We start from the raw sequence: 19287 nt of genomic DNA on the forward strand, positions 1-19287 counted from the left end.
CTTCTCCAGGGGATCTTCCTAACCCAGGAATCAAACCCATGTTGCCTGCACTGGCACGCAGATTCTTTATCACTCAGCCAGTAGGGAAGCCCAAAAGACCTACATATGTATATGAAAAATGACTGAAAGGAAAATAACAGATATACTAACGGTATCTATAGCAGTGATTACAGTATTTTTCTTTCACTTTTCTTGATTTTTAAATTTTTATATAGTGGAGTTATGATAATATCTAGAACTTACACAATTTAGTATTAAAAATTAGGCTAAAACAATACTCTTGTCTTTATTTATCCATAATTTGCTCTGTAGTTGAACAAACAAACATTTGCAGTGTTCTACCTGGCACCCGAGAGATCATCTGGCATAAGTCAACACTGAGTGCAGCCGCTCTCTGTAAGAGGTAACCCCAGGAATGCATCTGAATCTCATATCCTAGAAGAATATCAGGATCATACCTGAAGAAGAAATGAAAAAATGAGACCTTTAACCAGAAGGATTGCTTCTTCATTAAACAAATTACAAAATTAAAAACCTATTTTTTATTATATTTCTCAGGTGGGAAAGGGTGATATAGTGTTTACCTATAGAATTTCTATATAGGAAGGAATGGGGCATTTAGAGTTCTAAGTTTGAAGCTGATTTTGTAAAGCAAAAGTAGTTTCTACTTAGATGAGGTGTTTACTTGATATGACTTGAGAAAGAGGCTGCTAAAAATTGGGGTGGGAGGCAAGCATTACCAGTTAAATGCATGAATGAGGGTAAAATTGAGATATAATGTGGGCAGGGGTGGGGTGAAGTATGAGGGCATGTGTGGATACTATTTTGAAAATGATCTCCCAGGTCATTCTGTTGTCACTTTCTACCCCTCTATGCTCTACTGTCCTTAAACAGTTGTAATACTGAGAAAGAAAATGGAAATTTCTTCCTTTTCCCTCCAATTTTAGTAAAGACTTTGTCCTCACATAAAGAAAGGACTCAACAATGACAAGTTTGCCTCTAAACTTAAGAGGAAGTTAAGAAAGACTTAGTTTAATGGGAGAATGAAGTATTAATAGGGGTGAGATTAATGTGGGGAAGCTAAACAGCAAAAACTAGGCAAAAAATGCGCGTGCTGCGGTCACATGGTGGCACTGGTAGACTGAACTGACGATCTGCATCTAACTCAGAAGGAGCCATTTTGTACTTCTGAGGACACTCACAGTGACCACCATAAAAAAAAAGTTTGATTATAGAACACAAGAAAATAGCATGAAGATTTACTTTCATAGGAAACCTGTGTGGGCAAGACAAGACTATAGTCTTAAGTGGAGAACAAAAACTTTTGAGCAAAAAATACTGCAATGCTATCAGATCAGAAGTCCTAAATAACTTTGATTGTTGTACTGTGCTGTGCTTAGTCATTCAGTCATGTCTGACTCTTCGCAACCCCATGGACTGTAGCCCGCTAGGCTCCTCAGTCCATGGGGATTCTCCAGGCAAGAATACTGAAGTGGGGTGTCATGCCATCCTCCAGGGGATCTTCCCAACCCAGGGATTGGACCCAGGTCTCCTGCATTGCAGGCGGATTCTTTATTGTCTGAGCCACCAGCGAAGCCCAAGAATACTGGAGTGGGCAGCATATCCCTTCTCCAGGGGAACTTTCCAACACAGGTATCAAACTGGGGTCTCCTGCATTGCAGGCAGATTCTTTACCAGCTGAGCTATCAGGGAAGCCCCTGATTGTATGTATTAGTATTTATAAAAGCCAAAAAGCAGAGTAAAAGATCACAAAAATTTGTCAAGTTGGGTTTCACGTAACTGCCTTCAAAGTCATTCTGAATTATGGAATGACTAACCTGCCAGATTATATCACTTAACACTTGAAGTATCATCCAACGTCTATAGTATAAGATTTTCTCAGTCTACTGCAGTAAGCAGCATTTGGCTACTCTGCAGTTGTGGCACAGATCAGATCTATGGTATCTGTCCAGTGCATCATGGACAGACCAGATCTACGTTTAGAACCATTTACTAATATTCTGTCATTCTTCCACAGCCATTTTCTTTAAAAGGGTATTTAATTACCTTAGTTTGTACTTTGACAACAAAAATAAGAGTATCACATGTATGTCTCCTTATTTTTAATCCTGAAGGATTTAGTGGCTGATGTCAAAAGAACTAGGTTTGAACCTCTGCAATAATATTCTTTTCATTTTTCCTATTCATTAAGGGCCCTATAAAATACATTCCCTAATGTAAATTTCAGTATCTGGTGATCTGCTTTTGATCCATTGTTACACTACAGACTTACAAAGTAGCCTTCAAACTTATTAGAAGAAAAAGATAACATATACGCTTTCCTCTATATAAAAAGGACAAGAAATTTCTGAGAAAACAACTTAATAAAACTTATTAATCTAATACAACAGCCAAATGGACCTTTTCCCCAACCTATAAAAGTGTTTTCTTGGTAGAAAGTGCAATGTGGCTGGTAATTCTGGAACAAAGAGCAGGATTACAACATAAGTGTGGAGAAGCTAAAGAAAGCGAAGGATTATGCAACAATGTGGCTAAGACTCAGGCTCAGAGATCAGAGGTTAAGTGTAGACTGACTGATGCTAAAGCTGAAACTCCAATACTTTGGCCACCTCACGCGGCGAGTTAACTCATTGGAAAAGACTCTGAGGCTGGGAGGGATTGGGGGCAGGAGGAGAAGGGGATGACAGAGGATGAGATGGCTGGATGGCATCACCGACTCGATGCACATGAGTTTGAGTGAACTCCAGGAGCTGGTGATGGACAGGGAGGCCTGGCGTGGTGCAATTCATGGGGTTGCAAAGAATTGGACACAACTGAGCAACTGAACTGAACTGAACTGATTCTTTAAAAGGAAGTCCAGAAAGGTCCTAGAGCCTTAAAAAAAGAGTCTCCCAAAACCATTCCTGCTCGTTAGTCTTCTAAAATAATATCCAGTATCTTAACACATCTTTTTGTTGATAGCAACTTCATCAACTCTTCCATTAATGTCAATGTCTTCTCAGAGAAAAGATGAACTAGCTGTATGATGAGTGCATCTCCCTGTAAAACTATGCAATGTCTAAACTTGAAAAACTTGGGCAGAAGTGTCAGCGTCTCTAAAGATCATCAAGGATAGGAGATGTGAAGGATTCCCACACACACACACACAAAAGAACCCACAGCTGATAGCTTTAATACTTCTCATTTAGAACAGGCATTGCAATTTGGTCACAGTTAACTCTGAACATTCATTTTCATACTGTTGGAGATCAAACCAATCAATCCTAAAGGACATCAACCCTGAACATTCACTGTAAGGGCTGTTGCTGAAGCTCCAATACTTTGTGAAGAGCCGACTCACTGGAAAAAACCCTGATGTTGGGAAAGACTGAAGGCAATAGGAGAAGGGGATGGCAGAGGATGAGATGGTTAGATTGCATCACAGACTCAATGGACATGAATCTGAGCAAACTCTGGGAGACAATGAAGGACAGAGAAGGCTGGCATGCTGCAGTCCATGGGGTTGCAAAGAGTCAGACATGACTTAGCGACTAAACGACGACAAGCATTCTGAACTTAAGAGAAGACTTTGGACGGTTGCTGGAGTACCTATCATATACATTTCTAAGCATGAAGAGGATGCCAAATTATTACAGAGCTCTTCTGTTATAACTGTTACACAGTTCTTCTAATTTCTTCATCTGAATTTCTTTGACTCATGTAACATCTTATTATTGTAAGAATTCTCTTTCCAATCAGCAACTTGCTCTGTTGTGGTAAATGGTTAATAGATTGATTAAATACACTTATTTTTTAATAGCTATGCAAATTTTTTCTCAGTTAACAAGTGTCTCTTGTAAACTACTACTGCTCAGAGATGACTGCTGAAAAAAACAAAAAGTTACCCTTAATGCTTCTCTTAATAGATTTATTAAAGATTTGGTTCTTTTAGAAAACCTATATCATTTCAACATTTTCAGATCTATCATGTATATATGCTTTGACCCAGAGGTTGGGTCTTACAAGACTCTCAAAGCTGATAAGATATCTGTTTCAAGTTCAAAGTTCCAAGGATTCCATATTTCTTCTGTGAAAACATTTGGTGACAGTAACAAAATCTTGGTGACTTGTTCTTTAATTTTTGTAAATTTTATTCACTCTACCAGGTTTCTGAAAGTTACAGAAAGAACAAGGTTGAGTAAATGCAATTGGTAGTAAAGAACAAAATTGTGGAGAGGGAGCACCAGAAACATGAAAATGATTTTATTTGCTTAGGCAGAAAAAAGTTGCTTCACAATTTATATTGCAGATAACACTAAGACCTGTACAGAAGAGAGGTGAAAGAGCTCTATCTAACTTGGGGAGTGGCAGCGAGCATCGGGAGAGGAGAAGGAATCATCTTGAAAACGAATTCTGAGGTTAAATGGATAGGAGGGACGAATGCATGGACTAGGGAAAAGAAAAAGGTAGGGCTCAAAACTTAAATTGTTTAAGTTAGGGAGGCTAGGGAAATGTATAAGTAATAGTTCAAGGAAATAGAGAAAGATAAAAAATGTCTGTGACAAGAATATAGTAGATCTGGTTTTACTTGTTTAATAGCACTTTACATGACTTTACATGTTTGCCACCTGAGGAAGTAAATATTAAGAATGAAAAAATAAAGACAATAAACCTCTTTGAGACTATGCATCTGTATTTAATTCAGTTTTATATTCAGCACCTAGCACTGTATTTTACAGAGTTAATATTTAAGTACTGACCAGGCTAAGAGTTTTATGTGCTTTATCACACTTAATTCTAATACCTATTACCCATTTTACAGATGAGGAAATTAAAGTTTAGAGAGATAAGCAACTTGTTCAAGACAAAGACAAAAAGACAGAGATGGCTGACTCCCAAGCCTATGCTCTTAGCAAAGCCTGTATTAAGTAGGTACTCAACAAATGAGGTTTAAGAAGGAAATAACCTTTAAGGGAGTTGTTTGGAGTAATACATAAACAACATTACAGAATTGAAATGCTAATATTTAATTCTTCTTCTCTTCCTAGTAGCCATGTGATGTAGAGTAAGAACCAGAAGTTAATTTTGTTTTCTTTACTGCACTTTTCTTAACAACTAGTATAATTCATGTTATGGACATTTAAGAAAATTACTACACTTGCAAATAACTGACAAGATTCTCAATGTTGGCAGGTACTCCTATTGCTAGGAATATACCTAACAAGAAGAACACAAGTCTACAAAGCCCAGGGACACTACTGGATATGCATTGGCCCACAAAATGGTATTTGACTAAAACTCTTACATGTTCCTTTTCCTAAGCTGCTTGCAGTGTGAGCTCTGAAAGTACCTGACATGTTGACAAGCTGTGTGAGAAGATAAAAGATAGGACTGACAATGGTAAGACTCAAGTGGATGGGAATCCACCCAGTCGCCAGTGCTATAAATAGTAAAAATACATTCCTCTTTTTTCCTCCCTAGAGTGGTGGGGAGTAGCATATCATTTTTTCTTTTTTTGATGCTCTGACATCTAATTTTGTTTCTTTGAAAATGTTTTCTGGTGTTCTAATTTTCTTTCTTAAAAGATTCTTTTTAATTTAAGGATAATTGGCTTACAATATTGTGTTAGTTTCTGCCATACATCAACATGAATCAGCCACAGGTATACATACAGAGAAGGCAATGGCACCCCACTCCAGTACTCTTGCCTGGAAAATCCCATGGACGGAGGAGCCTGGTAGGCTGCAGTCCATGGGGTCGCTACAAGTCGGAAATGACTGAGCGACTTCACTTTCACTTTTCACTTTCAAGCATTGGAGAAGGAAATGGCAACCCACTCCAGTGTTTTTGCCTGGAGAATCCCAGGGACGGGGGAGCCTGGTGGGCTGCCGTCTCTGGGGTTGCACAGAGTCAGACACGACTGAAGTGACTTAGTAGTAGTAGTATACATATGTCCCGTATCTCTTGAACCTCCCTCCCACCTCATGATACTCCTCTAGGTTCTAATTTTCAAAATGGATTGTGTTAACCCATTTGGGATTCAATCAGATGTTGAGTCAGTAAAATATCATCACTGATCTTTAATACAGTATATCATCTCACTTTTACAGGAAAAAGTTTTCCAAAGCAAAACAGAAAGGGTTGGGTGTAACAACATGCTCAAGGACAGCTTTTATCCATACATCAGAATCCAAAGAGTTATTTTCCAGCCTGCTTTTAGGCATTTAAAAACCTAAACCTAGCAACAGGCAGAAGTTTTAAGTTTCTAGAAAAGTGAAACACATGGCTACTAAGAGTTATACTCTTGAGAAGATGCAAAAGAGATTCACTTAATTGTTTTATTTTTAAATTAAAACAGCTTTGGTAAAACATTGTTTTCATAAATTTTGACAAGATTCTACTATCAAGCATCAAAGCCAACATCAAATGGTCAAAAGAGATTTTTAAGAAATTATGTACACAAAAGGGTATGTACCAGATAGTCCTAGATTTATGAACAGATTATAATCCAAAATTTTGGAAATACGGATTTGTTTAAAACTCAGAAAACATTTTCTTAAAAAAAAAAAAAGTAAAAAGGTATTGAAATGGTGGTTCCTAGGGTAGAACCCTATTTAATCAATGATACAATTTAACTTTATAGTTATTATTTCATCACCACAGAAAAATGCTAAAATCTAACTGGAAAAAGCTAGAAGCTAAGCTAGTATTTGTCTTTCACTGGCCCCTCAGTCTTGAGAATAGAATATTCTTTTTTTTATCCCTAATCTGTTGGAAATGATGATGGTGATTGGAAATGAGAGCAAAATCCTTTCCAGAATAACTTTTCTTTCAAGGGCCACAGGAAGGGACTCACTTTCTCTTTTTTACCGTCACCTACATTACTCAGCAATAGCACAAAAGGACTGGAAAAATCAGAAAATAAAAACAATACCTCTTTATTATATTTGCAATTTCTTGAAAAAGTGCCTTCTCATCAGCAGCATAGGTAACTTGTAGTCCTGTGATTCCAGATCTAATAAGTAATGGGGTCTGATATCTGATATCTAAGAAATAAACAAAATGTTTATTATATATAATTGTTAAGTAATATTATCTTACTTTTGAGTAAAATTATACAACTAGAATATTTTAAAATAAGACAGCTTCCCCAGAGTAAACACATAATTGTTTCCTGAAAATTTTCTTAAAGGTTTTCTTTCTAGTACAATATGCAACTGAAAATTCAAATTTTATGTTTTCAGCTATTTTACTAAAAAGTCTACATTCACAAAATTCCCTAGATAACAACATGTCACCCAAAAAGAAATTTTATTACTTTATTTCTTTTTATTGGAAGAGCTTTGCTTAGTAGAGAATATTTTAATTAGTGGTATGCTGGAAAATGTTTACAAGCACCTCTCCATGGAGTGGGTGTTAGGGGGAGCCCTGATTTGTACTGCTTGCCTATTTCGAAGACATGAGAAATTCTGACCATGGCTAAATTCAAACTACCAATGTGACATCAACTACTTAAAAAAATTCATGAAAATTTAGCTGAAATTTCATGAAAATTTAGCTCATGAGCTGGTACAAGCCAGCTCAAGCATATCATTGATTAAACTGCAAATTCCTGAACAGTTTTGTTCTGTTAAACCTTCCTCCTCAACTGACTGAATTCAGATATTACTATTTAAAACTGCCAAAGAACACTTGGTATTTTATAAAATGCCTTATGTGGTATCCTATATGAAGAACCTCTAAACTTAATGTATTTATGGAGAAATATCAACAAAATTGGAATATACTTTAAATAGTTTGAAAACCATTAACTTACAGTAGTAAGTTAAAAATTTTTTTTTTTTTTTTTAAATTTTTGGCCACACTGCATGGCATGTGGGATCTTAGTTCCTTGACCAGGGATTGAACCTGTACTCCCTGCACTGGAAGGGTGGAGTCTTAATCACTGGACCACCAGGAAAGTCCATAACTTAACTTCTTAAAGCAAAGAAAAACTCTGTATTAGCAGCAAAATACCAGCATGTATATATAAGGAAGACTGTCTACCTAACCTATAGATATACAATCATTTGAATTCAACAGTAACAATTAGTATTATTTATATTGTACTGCTTCTGACTTCTAACAGTAATTCAAGAATAATGAATCTAACACCAAATTATATACAACACCTCCTATTCCCACCTCAGCAAACATTTAGAGAGAAGTTCTTTTTTTAAGGCTAGCAAAACTTTATTACCAAAGTTTTATGAGCACAATATAAGAAATGAAAATTAAATGCCAGAATTCTTCATGAACATAGGTGCACACATCCTAATATAACAGTGGCAAACTGAATACAGCAATAGCTAAAACAATATACATCAAAGCCAAGGTGAATGTATCCTAGTATTGAAAGTTCTGTTTAACACCAGGGAATCAGTTATTTTAATCTGATACAATAACAGACTATAAGATGTGCATGGTAGGAAACTCACAGATGCATAATCAACAAAATAGTACTATTTGAGGGAGTTCCTAACCATGAGGTACAGAGGCGTTCTTTATGCTTGTTTGGTTTAGACCCTGAGCAAAGAAACTGCCCCAATACAAGGTTCTTCCTCGGGTGAAAGTGAAAGTGTTAGTCCCTCAGTCATATCCAACTTTTTGGGACCCCTGGACTGTAGTCTGCCAGGCTCCCCGGTCCACGGAATTCTCCAGGCAAGAATACCAGAGTGCCTAGGTATTTCCTTCTCCAGGAGATCTTCCTGATCCAGGGATCAAACCCAGACCTCCTGCACTGCAGGCAGATTCTTTACCGTCTTGAGACACCAGGGAAGCCTACTTACTTTCTAGGGTATGTAGGTATAAAATTAATAAAAATGACCAATACCTTGACTAGACACTGTCTTGTCTTTATCAATCACTATTACACCTGTGAGTTCTGTTTTGTCTGTATCCGGTAGTGGAGTGTCAGATGAGATGCAGTAGAACAGAGCACAGATTGGGTCAAATTCAGGATCTGGTTCTAAGTCTCGTCTAGTTCGAGCATGTAATTCCACACTGATTAGGGTGAGATTTTGTATCTATAAAAGGAAATAAATACCGTGGTTTTAAGCATTTTTTTGAGACAAGTTGAAAGTAATATGATTCACTAAGGTTCTGAGGAAATACATGTGTAAAAAAATTACAGAAAAATGGCTATATAGGACACATTCACAAATTAAAACTAGGTTTTTAGTTGTAAGATCAGATTAAATCAATTCATGTTTTTCTTTTAAAAACTCTCTCTCTAGAATACATGCAGTGCCTCTCAATTTCTATTTGAGAAAGAATGACTAGGTCAAAAGGTACATTCAAAGCAAAGTCTGTTACTTTTTACTTTCCATTCAGTTAACTATTGTTCTACCTGTACTTTAAACTCAAAAGACTTCTACTTTTTAGTTTGAAACTCCTACTTGTTAATTCTCTGAGAGTTACTTAGACTTTCATATATAATAGGCAATTTTTTAAATAGTTTTTCCTTAAAAAAAAAAATCATAAGAATTGTAAGATGTCAAACACAACAGCCAGGTTTTTGACCATGTACATTTTCTCTTTGACATGTAATCCAAAAAATGTAATATTTTTGCTTTTTACACTTAACTTCCTATGCCAATAAAAACACTTAACAGTAATCCTTACTTACTTCTCTAAGACAGAGTTAAGAATAAACTCTGGATAAGAAAAAAAGATATAGATTGGATTCATGATTACAGCTGGAATTATAGCCATTACTGTACCAGCGATATACATATATCTGGCAGTGGAAAATAGGAGACTACTGTTACAATACTGCAATTATTCAGGTCACCTTAATTTAATAAAGGATCTATATTTTGTATTTATCGTGCATGCCATCTGTTGAAATGTAAATGCAGAAATTCTCCTTAGCGATGGGAGTAGAATTTAGTAGGTATCTCTGGAGGACAACTAAATAATATCAATCAAAATTTTATAAGGACAGAACAAATTAGTGGTTACCACTGGGAAGAGAAGGTGGGAAGGTCATGATGGGATAGAGGATTAAGAGATACAAAATATTTTGTATAAAATAAATAAGCAACAAGGATATATTGTACAGCACAAGGAAATACAGCGATTATTTTATAATAACTTTAAATGGAGTACCATCTATAAAAGTATTGAATCACTATATACCTGAAACATATAATATTGTAAATCAACTATTTCAATTAAAAACAAGACATGTCCTTCAATCTAGCATTCCTACTCCTGAGAATGTATCCAGTAGATATACTATGTGGCCAAGATATATGCACAAAATGCACAAAGATGTTTACTAAGATGATACTATTTTCAGTTTTTATAAATTATAAACGAATAAAAACCTAAATCTCTATCAGTTTGGAACTGGTTACTGCCAATAAATTAGGTGGCATACATAAATGCTACACAGAATGAATACTCTGTAACCTTTAACATTTTGAAAAGAATGAGCCAGATCTATATGTCCTAATATGGAAAGATCACCATAATACAGTGATAAATGGAATAAATGAGTGTAATATGCTTCCACATATATAAAAAATGTTAAGCACATACATAGAAAATGTCTGCAAAGAGACAAATAACACAAAACTGTTTATTGTTTTGGGGGAAGGGAATTCATGTGGGAGAGTAGCTTACTTTCAATGTAAATATTTGTGTCTTGAAGTTTTTTACCATGTACATGTAATAGTGCATGCATTCATCAGTAAATTTGTTATTAAGTACTTTTTAAAATATAAAGAACATTAATTATGCATGTATAAGGCATATGGAATAAAACAAATCTCCAAAAATTGTGAAATGGAAACCTTCTCCCTAAACCTAAACAAAACAAAAAATCAGTTTAATTAGAAAAGAAGGAACATGTGGAAAAACTATGGAGAAGACTGAAGACAATTTCAGGCCAAAAGAGTTCTGGAGGTTGATTTAGTTATACACTAGGCCAAATTTCACACTCCAATTTTGCCTTTTCACTCCTCAATATAAAATGCATTATAGTTCTTAGGGGTATTTTTTTTAAGCCAACATATGGAATGAAGAGATGGAGAGAGATTTACCGAGTGTGATCAGTAAAGAAGGGGGTGAGAAAAGGGAATACAAACCTCTTTTTCTGCACTGAGTACTTTATATGTAGAAGAGAGAAAGAGTGATTAGCCCAGGGTAATGGAAAAGAGGAAAAATGCTTGGAGCACAATTCCCTAGTAAAGGGAATAGAGTACAGTAGTTTTATTTTGGTGCATTCCCTATCTGACCACCAGGTGGCTATTTGGACTGTGTTTTGAGACACAAAAAGCATGTGAGGAAGCTACCAGCAACTTGCAAGACCTTCAAAGAGATTTTAACTTCAAGAAGGCCCAAGATTCTGAAATAGGGTTACATAGAATAACACAACAGTATAAGAAGGAAAATATGTTTTTTAGATAATAACAGAAAAAATCAAATGCAACAAGTCTTTTTGTTAAGGTCTATCACATTTGCTTTAATAAATATTTTTTACAAAGTATTTTCTTTAACTTTTGAATTTTGGGTGTGTACTTGATAAGATAAACATTCCTGAGCTTGTTACTTAATTTATCTGAGGTTCAGGGGATAGTATAGAATCAGATATAAAACAGGAACTAAATGAATGCTGCTGAATGAAGAAATGTGCAAATAAACTATTAGGTAGACTATGTTCTGATCTAATTCTAAAAAAGTAAAAATCTTAGATCAAAGTTAGGGTAAAAATGAGAACAATATTTCAATTTTTCTTAGTCAACTCATCTAATCCTCAGAAGACAGAACCTACTGGAGACCAAAAACCCAACCAAAAAAATCATATTCTCAGCTATAAGGGCAAAGACATAAAACAACTGTATAAACCAGAACTGACCCAAAGAAATATGAAAGTCACATTCATAATTTAAAATTTTCCAGTACTCACATTAAAAAAGGTAAGAATAGGTTAAATTAATTTAAAATATTTTCACATAATCAATATATCAAAACTACCCATTCAACATGTAATCAATATAAAAAATTACTAATAAGGTATTTCATATTCTTTTTTCCTATTAAGTCTTTGAAATCAGTATGCATTTTACATTTATGGCACATCTCAGTGAGGCTGCAAACGTTTTAATGGAAATAAATTACTTAAAATTACATGAAATCTAAAATTTCATCCCTAGATATGTAAGCCAAACTTAAAATTCTCAATAAACATGATGTTAGTAGCTACCATTCTGACAGCACACAAATAAACAATGAAAATATATTCTAATTTCACCTCTGTGCCAATCAGATATGTTGAGTTGTGTCTTCTTTACAGAAATATTTACAGTAAACACAGATAAATTAACAGTGAATACAGATAAATTTACAGTGAACCATTCATACATATTCTCCAGTAAGAATGTACATTTTTTTCAAGATAGCTTCCTAGTCTTTGCATATGGTTTGTGCTGTGAAGATAAATGGGTTATAAAGATTACATGAACAAATGAACTGTACAAGCAATAATTCACTAAGTCAACCAAACAGACAATACAAGTAGGTAGGGATGTGATATAACATGGTAATATAACAATCCCAGAGTAATATACAGAGTTGCAAATAGCTGAGAAACGTTTTCTAAATTTTAGCTTCTTTTTAAAAATTTCAGGTATAAGGATTGAAAAAATTGTGAAACCACAAAGTAGTCTCAATAACTGATGACTACTTTAAAAGTTTCTGTTTTATACAAATACATAAAATAGTAAGGATAATAAGAACAAGATAAAGATGAATAGGTATAGAATTCAATGTAGTCCTCTCTCTGTAAAAAATTTCTGTACTTGTACCACAGAATAAAACGTAAGAGTTGAAGTGTGTATGTGTCCTTACTGTTGCAGTTTTACCTCGTGTAAAGCTTTCGCCTCCTGTAAGTTTTGTATGCTGACTTTGAAACCGTAAGTATTGTTTAAGGATGGTCCATCAATCTGAGAAGTTTCTTTCTTTGGGGTATTTACTGCTGCAAATTGATTCTATTAAAAAAAAACACACAGAGCCAGAAAAAAATAATGAGCAATCATTTCCTTTCTTTTGATTACTTATTTCTGCTTAGATAACTTTATGCATTTAGTAATACATGATGAACTAGTACCATCTCCTTAAGTAAAAGAAGAAACTTAAGTATTTTATTTGCATTTTTTTCAGGCTAGTAACTCAAGATACCAGAACTGGGTATGTATAGAAATATGTGATATAATCTGTAAGTCAACCATATATTGATTCTTGAGTTTACAAACCCCAAATACAGAAAGTAAAGCTTTGTAGAGAGTTGACATTTGTACCACATGGACATTTATCTTGACCTTTCTTGGAAATATGACAAGCAAGCAAGCAGCAATATATTTGCAAGTAGTCTGGCTAAAATGTATAAAAGATTTAAAACTGTGGGTTTGTATTTTACCCTAATACAACATGTATCTGAAAGATAAACTAAAGTATAATTTTCAAGGGGTTAGAAAGAATGGAATCTATTTTTTTTTAAATAAAAAAATATATATTCTGATTTCCAAATCCATTAATTATTTTCCTGAAAGTGTTGATTTATGTTCATAGAGCACTCATACTTGTTTTTAATATATATATATGACTTTTAATTCAATACTGATTTAAAAATGATAGTTTTAAAAAGCACTTGTAATCTCAAAATAGAAATACTAAAATATATTTTATGTAGTTAATGATATTTACGAGAAGTGGCCAAGACAGAAGTGATCTCTATCATATATTTCTAAGGATACATGTCTACTGCATACTTTTTTTTCACATAACCATGTATTTCCAGTTAAGTATTACAACAATTTTTAGTATTTGAATAAAGACATTTATGATTTTTCAGAGTTTTGGTAATAAATAATATTGCTTCCCTTTGATATTTAGCAAAATGAACTGAAAAATCAATAATGCTATATTTGAGAAAAAAGTAATAAACCAAGAAAAAGGATATACTTTTGGTGGGATCAAAAATCACTTACTTGAGCTCTGCTGTCATTGGATTGTTCTGATTTTGCCAGTAATCAGTTAATGTATTTGTATCCTCATAATCCACATTTTGGCTATCATATTCACTTTCTCTGTAATATTTGTATTTACATATAAGAATCTTTTAGATCCCAACAACAACAAAAAATTTTTAAAATTAGGCAATTTCTTGTTGTCTCAAAGACATGTAAATAAATGATGCAAAAATATAATAAAATTATTAAAAAATTGAGACACAAAGTTATCAATTATCTAACTGAAATCCAAGAATAAGAATGGATCTTCCACTGATCTTTAAATATGTTTAGCATAGTTACCTTTGCTTGTGTTAAGAGTACTCTTCTCAGAGCGTCAGTATTACTTCCTTTCTTATGACTCAATTTCTGGGTTTTTGGTTCTGCAGAAAGAAATTTTATATTTAACATACAAATCAACATTACCTGCTTCTGTGTGTTTTCATGAGTAGTGTCCTATAAATTCTTCACAAAGATTTCACAATTTAAAAATGAAACTGATTCCAACCTGTGATTCCCACACTAAAATAACTTTTAATATTTGTACTATTAAATAAAAACATTTAGATTTTAGTTGTTGGATTTTATTCCTCAGTTATTACCCTAGGGAATCATTTAATCCATTTATTCACTGACTTATCAAGTATTTATGAAGATGAAGAAAAAAATAATCTTGTACCCTTGTGAGGTCTAGAGAGAGAATCAGACATTGATCAAATACATATTGAAAAGTAAAATTATAACTGGGATAAGTACAACAAAGCAGAAGATAATTGAGAAATTTTATCTAGTCAGGGAATTAGGATAGCTTTTTTGATCTAAAATACAAAGAAAGAATAGAAATTAACTAGGAAAAGAGTGGGAATTTTCCCTGATTACCAAACAAAAAAACCAGAAATTGTTAAGGGTGAATAAGAAGGCTAGGGTAGAAGCCCAGGTGAGAGATGAGAGCTTGGTAGTACCAGAGACAGAAGCAGAGAGTTTTGGGTAATTTAGGAAACAAAGAAGTGTGAAAACCACAGGATGCACAGTGAGGGAATCAGGTGATATTATAAATAAGACCACTGTTTCTGACCCGTGTAACTCAGTGACAGAACTCGTGGTACTGTCCATTCAAATAAGGAATAGTTTTCAATGTGTGGGCATGTATGCGTGTGTATAAAGCGTGCTAGGTGATTGGTAGTGAATGGATACAATGAGATCATAAACTAAGTTTAAAAAATACTAACCTTGTGGTGCTTTTGAGCATTCAAGTAGAAATGCCAAAGGTAGCTGGATATAAAAGAGAATTGTGAACTAGAAATTTAAATTTGTGAATTATCAATTCTGTGGGCAGGAACTAGGTCATTGAGAGAACACAGAGTAAAGAAAGCTTAAGGCTAAGCCCTAATAAACTACAATATTTAGATAATAACTGAGAATGTGAGGTAAACTTCAAAGGAAAGCAAGTGGGAAGAAACAGAGGAGTAGGGGTAGAGCCAAAGGGAGAAGCAGCTCTAAGAAGGAAGGTGTGGTCATAAGAACAAGGGCTGCTTGGTGGGCATGTGATAGAAAGACTGAAAACACATCCACTGGATTTAGCTACATGAAGATTGCAGAGAATCTTCACAAGATCCATACTGGTGAATTGATGGGGGCAGAATCCAGTTTAGAGTGGGCTGACAAATGAGTATGATATAAAGCAACAGAGCTATCAAATCAGAGAGATCTTTTAAGAAATTTGGCTTTAAATGAGAGGAAAAAGAGTACAGGCTAAAAGACAGAAGGTCAAGACAGGTGTTTGGTTTTCTATTTTACAGAGTGGGAAATATCTGGATATACATCAAAGCCAGTAGGAAAAATTAAGTTGAGAAGAAGATAAGGTTTCTGAGAGGGCTCCTACATTTTACCCAGAAGGCAAGAAGAAAGGATGGAAACAGATATGAGTATATTTCACAGCAGAAAGATAAAAAAGTTATCATGTGATGATATCTAAGACAGGATAAAATAACAATAACCTCTAATTAGCTGAGCTAAAATTACATTTAAAAAGCTCTGATTTTCATTACATAGTCAATGCTGCTTTCATTTCTGGTATCTGAAGAGCTCTATGGTGACTTTGTTATTTGTAAACTTACCTGTTGACAAAGGGCTAAGGCCAGTTGCCTCAGGAAGCCTTTCTAGTTTTCTCTGTATGATTGGTGTACTATGAAGGCAAAGTGATTCACATATCTCAGTTCTTGTCCTAACATTAATTGGGGATATCACTAGAGGCTCCTGGGGCTCAGTGCAGGGGCTCTTCTGTACACCATCTTTTACGGGCTTTAGTAAGTTTTCAATAGTCAGAGAATGCAGGTCCCCTACTGGTGATGAGGGTCTCTCATCTCCATTTAATGTTTTGGAGTCTGGGGATGTTGCCTGTTGCCAAGGGGGAATTGCTGGCGAATCAGGAGAGCTATAACTAATATAATAGTCATCATCATCATCCTGATCTTTCTCAGCATCACCTGCAGAAGCAACTAGTGGCAGCGTCTGACTTTCACTTGCAGTCTGATGGCATTCTGTGGTTGGCGCTTGTAAAGCAATCTGAGAATTGTCAACATCTTCCTTGGTATGTGCTGTAGTGGGGAGTGTATGTGGAGTTGTATCCATTTTTGGAGGCGCTACAGGTCTGTCATCTGGATTAACTGAAGAGCTGAAGTCTTCAGCAGATTTTACAACTCCAGTTGGCTCTGTTTTAGACAGTTTCTTGGAACGTTCATATTCTTCTTTGGCTTGAAGCCATGCCTGAACCAGTTGTCGACTTGGGGCATATTTGCAAGGCATGATCACAATTTTTTTATCTTCAGCCATTTTACGGTTATTACTTGATCCTTTATTGACAACTGCTTGGCCATTGCGAGGGGGTGACACAGGTCTTGGATTTTGAGTCATTGCTGAGAAGGCTGTTTTCCATAGACGAAGTCCTTCCAAAGAAAAGTCTCCCTCAAACTCAGCCAGATCATTTGGAAGTCGAGTTTCTACCATGAGAAGCCGTCCACCGATCTCCCTATAAACAACATATTTTAGAACAACTGTTTTGTCTCAAAGAAAAATTACCAAAATATTTAGCTCCTTAACTTAAGAGATTTTTAAAAGTTCTTTTTGGAGTTTTAAAAATGCTTATTTCTTTCTTCTGTTTCCACATCCTATGCCCCAACCTCCACAAACATATATTTTATGCAGGTACATTCTATCTTTAGTCTCAATATGCTTTTTCTAACAGGTATATGACTACTAAATTAACTTCCTTTGGAAGGTATCATCAATACCAGGGAAAGAAACTGTCCAATGAAGCCTTCTTTTTAGGAGATGGTACAGACACATCCAATTCCTTTCCTCTATTCATCTTAAATAACTTTCCACTGTCACCATATAAGAATAAAAATGCTGGAAGAATTTATCATCAGAGACTATACCCCAGATTTTATCTATAACCTCTTTATACATTCTCTACTCTCTATGCAGCAGTCTAGCAAAGCCTGTCAGTTCAAACAAGTCTTTATACCCTGCCAAATTCCCTCAAACATTACAAAAGTCACACACAATTGATGTAAGCTACCATAATTCCTTCTCTCTTTTACATGAAAAAGGTTAATACTAAGAACTTAGCAGTTGGCAGGGTGCACATAGGTTAAGTGCTACTAATGTATGTGAAGAAGAATCACTACTTAAAAGGAAACCTGACTTCGTTTCTAATAGTTACTGTAAGTATTAAGCTAAATTTCGTTCTCTAACCTATCCATAGGTCATGTATTTATGCCTTCTGCAGCAACATAATATTACTTTTTCTTCTTTATGGTATCTCTTTCATGAATATGAAGATCATTCTTAGTTTCTTCAATTACTTCTTGTAGGGCATGATTTCCCAAATGACCTGGTCACTTTCTAGATAAAACTCAATGAACTGAATTCTTATTTTTGACTGGAGCTGCAGGAACAGCACCAGAGTTACCACATTTCCTTTCCCCCTACATATGGAAAGATTCTAGCTCTTACTAGTTAACTCCAGAATCAGGACTAGCACCTTCCCTGTACCTACCTTGCAGCTTTATGAAAAATTAGGAGAATTATTGTTATCGAAGGAAATGAGTACACATATGTGACTATACCCAACTCTAATATTAATAATACAGAGATCATAATGAAGTAAAAGATAAGCAAAAATTGCTGAGGTGTGGAAAGTTCAGCTTTCTTGGATATTGTCAGCAGCATGCTAACTGCTACAACTCACGCTGTAATATATATCAAGAGCCTTAAATTTTTCGGTCATCCTATTTTGAGAGTTTTAAGTAAAGACTCCAAAATACAAGAAATGCTTTATGAAGACGGTATCACATAATTCTCTATAGTAGCCAAACAGAGAACAATGTTTCTGTCTAGTAATATGCACGTGATAGAATATTATGCAGTCATTTAAAATGATGTTTCAAGACACTCATAAATTTGGAAAATGTTTACATTATAATGGTGAGTGAATCAATTTCAGCATAATATTGTGACTATAGTAAGAACACATCAATAAAACAAAATAAAAACTATACTTAAAAATGAAAACATTAAAATAGTAATAGTGGTTGTTACTAGGTAGAGAAATGGTGTCATTTTTATTTCTTTTCCTAAATTTTCTACAGTGAATACATAGTTTTTAATTAGAAAACTTTGTATAGGGTACAAATTTCAAATATAATGACTATCATATCCTTTTATTTCAACTGCAGAACAAGTGCCAAATTTAGACAACAATTAATAGTAACACAGAGTAAATGACCAGGACATGATAAGTTAACTAAGAATTAAGAAGATGTGCAAGGCTAAGGAAGAAAATACAGATGAAAAAATAAACCATAATCACTACTGGTAAAGTCAAAGTCCCCAAAATAATGGAAACTAATGGCTAAGGAACATACGTTCATATATTCTGACAGTGAAATAAAGAGTTCCATTCATGTTAAAAAACCAAATGTGGGTACCAGGCACAAAAGAAGAGCAAAACTATGCGCCAGGCAGTGCGGGGGTGAGGCAGGGTGAGGGATTTTCTACTTTTCACTTCAAATCCTTAGAGAAGGGAACTTCTACTCTGTATTTCTGATCACTTTTTCTCACCCCTTTCTTAAATGGACTCTTGCAGAAATTACTGCTAATCTGCTGGGTAAAAAGCCTGGCATTCACTGTCTGTTTCAGTAGGGTAAGGAACACAGTGCTGCTCAAGGTC

General features: G+C 34.8%; 1 protein-coding gene across 8 annotated transcripts in view; it reads right to left on the reverse strand.

The window, feature by feature from the left end:
• REV3L (REV3 like, DNA directed polymerase zeta catalytic subunit) overlaps positions 1–19287 on the reverse strand; it is a 175455-nt gene that overhangs the window by 51264 nt on the left and 104904 nt on the right. For all 8 annotated transcript variants that reach the window (XM_025295022.3, XM_025295024.3, XM_025295025.3 and 5 more), the window contains 6 exons: positions 16172–17082; positions 14358–14437; positions 12909–13034; positions 8873–9065; positions 6935–7046; positions 343–458 (listed from right to left, as the gene is read on the reverse strand). In XM_025295022.3, the coding sequence (XP_025150807.3) occupies positions 343–458; positions 6935–7046; positions 8873–9065; positions 12909–13034; positions 14358–14437; positions 16172–17082 (1538 nt within the window). The remainder of the gene's footprint in view (positions 1–342; positions 459–6934; positions 7047–8872; positions 9066–12908; positions 13035–14357; positions 14438–16171; positions 17083–19287) is intronic.

This window comes from Bubalus bubalis, chromosome 10, assembly GCF_019923935.1.
Source record: "Bubalus bubalis isolate 160015118507 breed Murrah chromosome 10, NDDB_SH_1, whole genome shotgun sequence".
In the NCBI taxonomy this organism is placed as follows: domain Eukaryota; kingdom Metazoa; phylum Chordata; class Mammalia; order Artiodactyla; family Bovidae; genus Bubalus; species Bubalus bubalis.